We start from the raw sequence: 6,995 nt of genomic DNA on the forward strand, positions 1-6,995 counted from the left end.
GGAGGGAGGGTTCCCGCTGCCACGACGCCCACCGTCCGGGCGCCACGCTCCGGTGCAGACTTCTCCAGAGGATCAGGCAGGGGGCCTTTTTGGCTCTGGAGGAATTTCCACTCCACAACCGTTTATTGGGTACCCACTGCATCCCACCCCTGGGTCTCAACGGCAGAGCAGGCAGAGGCTGCAGCGGGAGGCCCCATTCCACTCCGGGACCACGTGGCGGGTGTCCATCAGTGTCTGCCACCTTTGCATTGAGCCCATTTTCCAGATAGTGAACATGCAGCTTCCAAGGGAAGCCACTCACTACGGTCACCCCTACGGGGGCCAATGACCCAAGGGCTGCTGTAGGGGAGGTACCAGACTCTGAATCCCCGCTTCTCTCCCCAACAGGGTGACGCTGGGGGACCCCTGGCCTGCAGGGAGCCGTCTGGACGATGGGTGCTAACTGGGGTCACCAGCTGGGGCTATGGCTGCGGCCGGCCCCACTTCCCAGGTGTCTATACCCGGGTGGCAGCTGTGAGAGGCTGGATAGGACAGCACATCCAGGAGTGACCGCCACGTGATTGCCCAGGCCGGGACTCTAGGCGAAAGCAGCAGGAGCAGCAGGCCACCCAACACCCCACCTCACTGTCCCCTACCCAAGGACGGGGGGGGGGGGCTGTGGGTCATGGGGATGCCTTTTGGTAGCACCCTTTGTTCCAATAAACACAGCTGCTCCACCCCGGCTCACTGGCTCAGCACCTCAGTGTCACAGCGCGGACCACCTGCCTGGTGCTCCAACAGGACCCGGGTGGAAGGAAGAGGGGTCAAAGCAAGCCTGGACAAGGGGAGGGCTGTCCCCCTTAGCCTTTGGGACAGGGGTGGTGGCAACAACACATTCCTCGTGACTCAGCAGCCCGGTGGCACTTAAGGGGAAAGATGGACTTCTCCCAACCCAGGAGAGCCTGAGACCCTCCGAACTGGGGTTCCAGGGACACGCGTCAACTCTTCCCAGAGATCCCTCAGGAGGGAAATAAAGAGGTTTCTCTCCGCCCTCCACCAATTTATTTGCCCAACCGCAGGAGGTGACAGCTCCGGTGGGGTCGGACCACCCCCACTTCCAAAGTCCAGACAAGAGTTCTCCGCCCAAACAATATGAGGCTGACCTGGGCCCACTAGGGGAAGACCCCAAAGGCCTGAAGGAGGTGCCACTGGGCTGCCAGCACTTTGGGAAGGCACAGGGCCCCCCCCACCCCTGAGATCCAAGCTGCACTGGCTGGCAGGGGGCAAGGCGGGGGGTGGCGAGGACACAGTCCCGTCTGTCCCAGCACCGGTGCCACCCCGCTAAGCCCCGGGCAGGCAGTACGCACATGCGGGCCCCGCCTCTCAGAGCACGTTTGTGAAAATGAACGGGGCGGGGCGGCCCACGGGCTCGCCAGTCACATGTTGGCTCGTTCCCGCTGCAGCCGCGAGTTGTAGGCGCGGGACACGGTGTTCCAGGCGTCCATGTAGCGGTCCATGCACATGGCGATGCACTTCTGCGGGACCGGAGGGGCGCACGGCTCAGCTCGGGACCTCGCGCCCCCGGGGACCTCCCTCACCCCGGATCCAGGCCGCCCGGGCTGCAGAGTGCACGCGTGCGGTAGCCACTCCGCCGCGCCGCCTCGTTAGTCTGCGCACGCGCAGACGCCTCCCCCCCGAATCCAGACCCTCGCGACCCTTGCCCCGAACCTCCGCGGGTCTCACCTGCTCGGAGTTGTCCAGGGAGCCCCCAGGTTTCCCGATACACTTCCGGAAACACTTGTCCGTCATCCTCTGTGGAGACACGCGAGGCTTTAGCCGCGACGTCCGCCCCCAGGGGTGGCCCTGTCGCCCCAGCGCCCGTCCCCGGCCAGCCCCGCACCTGCAGCAGCTCCTGCGCGTTGGCCACGGCGATCTGCACCTTCACCTGCTCCATTATGAGCCCTGGGTCCAGCTTTCCGCTGCTGGAGCCCCCGAAATCGGAGCCGAACCCGCCCTCCATGGCTCCGCAAAGTCAACCGGACCGAGGCCGCGTGCGCCGACCCGTAGCTGCGCCGGAAGCGAGCCTCCCGGGGCACCACGGGAAACGGAGTCCACGTGGACGGGGACGGAAGACTACAACTCCCACAAGACCGCGCGCGCCCGGGCCATTCCAGGTCGCGCGGGGGGCCCTCTGCTCACGCGCAGGCCTGGACCTGCCGTTACCTACAGAAGCCACCCGTGGTTGCGACTCTGCGGGAAGGCGGCCGACTTCGCCCGGGGAGTAGGGGGGCCACTGCGCGCGGCCAAAGCCGATCACTTTGTACACAGGCTCCGTCTCCGGCTCGTCACCCCAGAGGCCTGCCGCGCATGCGCACGAGGCAGCCGGCGCGTCTATATGACGTACTGCTGCCGGGGCGGAGCCCGGTCTCCTCACATGACGAAGAGTCCACTGGTGCTACAGCGTCGGAGGCTCACTAGAAAACACGGGCAGGGTCCCATGCATCACCTGGGGCCTGTGTATACTCGCCAGTCACCTTTTCCTTGAGGGTGGAGGGTTTTAGACATCCGCTTCATTGGGGACAGAGGCCCCGGCTCGAGCTTCCCCGCGCAGGAATAAACTCAAGAGGCAGAACCTAAAATCAAAATGTTTATTGGAGTGTTGTACAAAAGTTTCCAGTCATAAAATGTATATTACAAATCATTGGAAAAAAAAAAAAAAAAGAACACCACATTTGGCATGCATCTTCTTAAAAACCGAATCTCGGAAATCAAAGTCCATGCCAGCCCCAAGGCTACAGCCCAGCTCCGTTTGCAGGTTGTGCTGTGACGCTCGCTGGACGCAGGGCTTGGAAGACGCTGCAGGCGACGACGCCCCAGGACTGAGTCCCTTGGATCTTTAACAAGGAACTGCCGCGTGCAGGCCTCAGACCAACCCCAGCCAAAGCCGCTGGCATGAGGACAGGTGCATGATCGGATTCTGGGTCAGCCCGCAGGCCTCCTGGCTCCTGGGCTCAGCGGGGCAGGCTTCCGCGTTAACCTTGGGCTGTGCACCCCAGAACCCGCGTTGGTCCAGCAGCCGTGGGCCTCCCCCCAGGGCTGGGCGGCGTCTGATGCTTCGCAGGGAGGGCGCTAGGCTTGGAGTCACAGCATGGGCTTACACAGAGGGATGGTTTCGCATCATTCTAAGCGGCACACAGCTAAGCGTATTTGGGGACAAATGCAAATTGTTTCCCAGGCCATAAATAACTTTTAAAACTTTGATTTTCTTAGTGTTTCCAAAGACTCAATTCTCAATGAACCTCCAATCACCCACAGGCTGCACAGTCCACACCTCTCCCCACTCCCTTCAGCTAAGGGCACCTGCAGTCCTAGGACCACCCCCAGCTCCACCCAAGGCAAATGTAGGGTGGGGGGTTCTGTGGACCTGGGGCGTGCTGTGTTCAGGACAGGGCTGGGCAGCGTCTGGACACCAGGACCTGCCGGCTTTGGGGGGGGAAATTTGTCCCTGAGCCCAGCCTGCGAAGCTGTCAGCAAATTACAGACCAACTCCAGGATACAGCTTTGCTCCCCCAGGCCCCAAATACATAGGATGTGGCTGAGACCACTGCATACTCCGCACAGGACAAGACCACCAAGACCCACCCCCGGAACACGCGCTGGCACGAAGCCCGGCCACTGGAGTCCAGGTGATTCCTGCCATGAAGGTGGGGAAGAGGAGTCTGTCGCCAGCACTCCCACTTCCAGCGGCTGGCAGAGGGTATCCCTGGGGCGGGCAAAGCTCCCTACCAGCCGCCTGACTGGGAGCACAGCGTGGTAGCCTGTGGGGCCCCTCCAGGAGGAAATGCTTTGGTAAGACACGCCCCCCCTTGATCCACATGGGACAGGGACTTCTGAGAGCAAGGACAGCGAGCGGGGGCTACATGGAGCAGCGGGTGTTTCTGCTTTGTCGGCCGCTGGCTACTTCCCGGCCTGGGGCTGGGGCCCCCCCATTCCTTCCTCCCACTGGCAAGTCCCCAGGGAGGCGGGATGCACAGTGACAGGGGAGCGGTGCCGCCCCCACCCTGCCAAGGCCTGGAGACGGCGCGTGCCAACGGCTCAGTTTTGGTGTCTTTAAGACTCGAGCTGCACTTTCTGAAGGAGGCTTTGCTGTCGGAGTGACCCCCAGTCCCACACCACCCCGGGGAGGAGAGTCAGCCTGTCCTCAAGGCCCTGGCGTGAGCTCCTGACCTGCGTACTGACCAATGTAAAAAAATAAATATCCATTAAAAAAATAACTTCTGTGTATCTATGAGGGAGGGTGTAAACGGTGAGCTATTGCCAAAGGGGGTGCCAGGTGTTGGGAAGCTGGACTGAGGGGATTGGGGGCATCGTGATAGGAGTCAGGTGGCCTTGGCCTATCTGAGAAACATGGCTTCAGCGAGAGAATCACAGATGAAAGCTACGGTATGGGTAGATGCATGTGTGTATCTAGGCGCAGGGCAGACGGAGCCGGAACCCGGGAGGGGCTCCACAGCGCTCTCCTCCAGGGAGTCCACATGGTGGCGTTCCCTGCAGACAGCTGCTCTGAATCTCACAGCCTCTGCCTCCGAGGCAACCAGCTGTGTCCCCTCCCTGCTTAATGTGACAGGTCTTACAACGGGACTGTCCTCATTCTCCCTTCCCCGGGTCTTCCCCTCCCCTGCCCTGTTGGCCCTGCAGAGTCAGGAACTGACCTGAGGGAAAACTCCCCCAAATAAAGTCAACGGTCCGAGAAACCCGGCCGGTGGGCTGTCAGAACGGGAATCTGGAAGCCCAGGCAGCGGAGCGAAAACCCACCCTGGGGGCCACGCCACCCCCACGGTGCTCCACACCCACTGCGTGGCTGCCTGAGGAGCTCCTGCTGTCAGAAGCTGGGCAGCCAGAATGCAGGCTTGGCCCCCAGCCCCACCAGGTCGACGCCTGGATTCTGAATTTGGTTTTGTAGAAAGCCTTCAAAAAACCCACCACCACTGAATTCCTACGCGGTTTCCGCGCTCTGTCCGCATCGGGGCCGTCTCCTGTCCCCGCTCTAGCCTCGCCGGCCCTCCTCCCTCCAAGCCCGAGCATCTTCTAAACCTCGGGGTCCTGGCCCTGGGCTTCCAATTTGACCAAATGGTGAGATGGGGAGTGGGGTGGGACTGAAAAGTCTCCGGGGCAGCGGTGAAGTGGCAGCGAAGTGAGGCTGGAGGATACCTGCAGGGAGGGAAGGCTGGGGGAGACCCACCCACACGTTCTGGCAGTTTGCTTAGAAATTCTCTAGAAATGTATCAAGAACTAAAGAAAGCCAATGATATAAAAATAGTTTTCAGTGGCTCTGGGTAAAGAAAGGTGTGTGGATGAGGAGTGTGGGTTCACATCACGTAGCAGCCTCTCGAGGTGGTCCTCGGGTCCCCCTGCAGGAAGGAAGGAAGGAAGGACGGCCATGATCAGGGCCAGCCTGGAGGCAGCCGGCAGGTAGACGGCTGCCCCCACCTCCCCACCAGGGAGGGGCTGAGCGACAGCAGTGTCTACTTCTAGAGCCTTCCATTCCACTTCCACTTCCCCATGAGCCCGCCTGTGAGCGACACGTTCTGTTTTGGGTTCCAAAACAAATCACACGAATCTTGCGATACGTGCATTTACCGCAGTGTGGCTTCGGCACTCATCTTCTCCCCAAAAGCCAATATTGAAGGGACCTGTGTCTTCGACTGAGGAAGCCTGGTTGACCAGAGAGCATCTGGGAGCTGTTCAACACCCACCTCTCAGGGGACCCCCTGGCCAGCTACCCTGAGGTCTGTGATGTCGCAAATCCACATGACAGGCGCGACCCAGGAGGCAAGAACAGGTCTCTGCCGTGCCGGTAACAGCCAAGGCTGGCTTCACCCTGAACCACGGCAGCCAGATGGAGCTCCCGCCGGGGGTGCGGCAAGCACACGTGTGTGTGTGCGTGCAGGAGCTCACTCTGCCCCAGAGGCTGCGCCCCAGCCGCAAGTGGGCACCGGGGTCCTACCTGTTGGTGGAAAAGATCCTCCTCGCCGAACTCGGCTTCCTCCTCCTCTTCCTCCCCATTCTCATTCTCTCGCACCACTGAGGACTGCTTCACAGTCCTCATGGCCACTTCCTGTGTGGGACAGGACATGGCAGCGCGTCCAGGGATCAGGCCCAAAGCTGCCGTGCCCGCCCCGAGAGTCCCCAGGCCCCGCTCAGGACTCTAGCCGAGCACCCCCCAAGCTGGGCACCTACCTCGCCATCCGCGTTAACCAGGACGGTGCGGAAGCTCTCGCCCGTGCCCCAGCTGCTCTGGCCCTTCCACACCAGCGTCGAGGGGGGGCTGTGGGCCACTCCAGCACCAGCGGCCCACACCTGGGGACCCAGGAACAATGGCCCCGTCAGGGTCCCCTCTGGTTCCAGGGATGTGGGTCAGCCACTGGCTCCTACCGCACAGCCCCCTTCAATGCCCCTCAATGCCGTGGGCATTCAGTCCTTCCAGCCTGACGCAGGCTTGTCCAGGGTGATGGCCCCCAGGATACAGAAGAGACCAGGCTTCTCTTGGCAAGCAGGGCTGAGCTGGGATCTGACGCCCACCGGGCTCCACGGCCCATGCCCTTGACTGTTACACTTCACGGGGACGCCTGCCAGCCCCAACGGCCTGGACTCAGACCCAGGGCACATAGCTCAGACTCCAGGGAGGCCCAGTGGGGTGACACCGGCACATGGAGGTTCTATGACTGCGGCAGCTGCTCTTAGACAGTGCCTGGTGCCACCACCATCCCTACCCCCTACCAAGTCCTGCTCCTCCAGCCCCCTGGCCCCACCTCACATCCCATCTGTGGCCACCCTCGCCCTCCTGCCCCACCACCTACCGTGACCATCTGGCCGGCGCGCAGGACGTACTTGGGCGTGAACTTGTAGGCGATCTCCTCCCCCTCCAAGATCTGCCTCTTAATTCTCCAGTTCCCCAGAGACTGATCCTGGAAGACACGGCGCACACCTGACCCTCAGCCACCAGGACTGGGACA

The 6,995-nt window shown here is 61.8% G+C and overlaps 2 protein-coding genes across 2 annotated transcripts in view; both read right to left on the bottom strand.

Moving 5' to 3' along the window:
- Positions 1–1,018: 1,018 nt before the first annotated feature.
- On the bottom strand, positions 1,019–2,375 carry TIMM13 (translocase of inner mitochondrial membrane 13 homolog (yeast)). The gene is made up of 3 exons (XM_011997441.1): positions 1,880–2,375; positions 1,723–1,791; positions 1,019–1,514 (listed from the first exon to the last, which is right to left on the bottom strand). The coding sequence occupies exons 1-3, from the start codon at positions 1,997–1,999 to the stop codon at positions 1,416–1,418; spliced, it is 288 nt and encodes a 95-aa protein (XP_011852831.1). The 5' UTR covers positions 2,000–2,375; the 3' UTR covers positions 1,019–1,415.
- Positions 2,376–2,613: 238 nt separating this feature from the next.
- Positions 2,614–6,995, bottom strand: part of LMNB2 (lamin B2) — a 15,292-nt gene continuing 10,910 nt past the window's right edge. The window contains exons 9-12 of the mRNA XM_011997483.1: positions 6,840–6,947; positions 6,220–6,339; positions 5,987–6,097; positions 2,614–5,390 (exon numbers count right to left, since the gene is read on the bottom strand). Of these exons, the coding sequence (XP_011852873.1) occupies positions 5,349–5,390; positions 5,987–6,097; positions 6,220–6,339; positions 6,840–6,947 (381 nt within the window). The 3' untranslated portion in view covers positions 2,614–5,348. The remainder of the gene's footprint in view (positions 5,391–5,986; positions 6,098–6,219; positions 6,340–6,839; positions 6,948–6,995) is intronic.

This window comes from Mandrillus leucophaeus, unplaced genomic scaffold (genome assembly GCF_000951045.1).
Source record: "Mandrillus leucophaeus isolate KB7577 unplaced genomic scaffold, Mleu.le_1.0 Scaffold54, whole genome shotgun sequence".
In the NCBI taxonomy this organism is placed as follows: Eukaryota; Metazoa; Chordata; class Mammalia; order Primates; family Cercopithecidae; genus Mandrillus; species Mandrillus leucophaeus.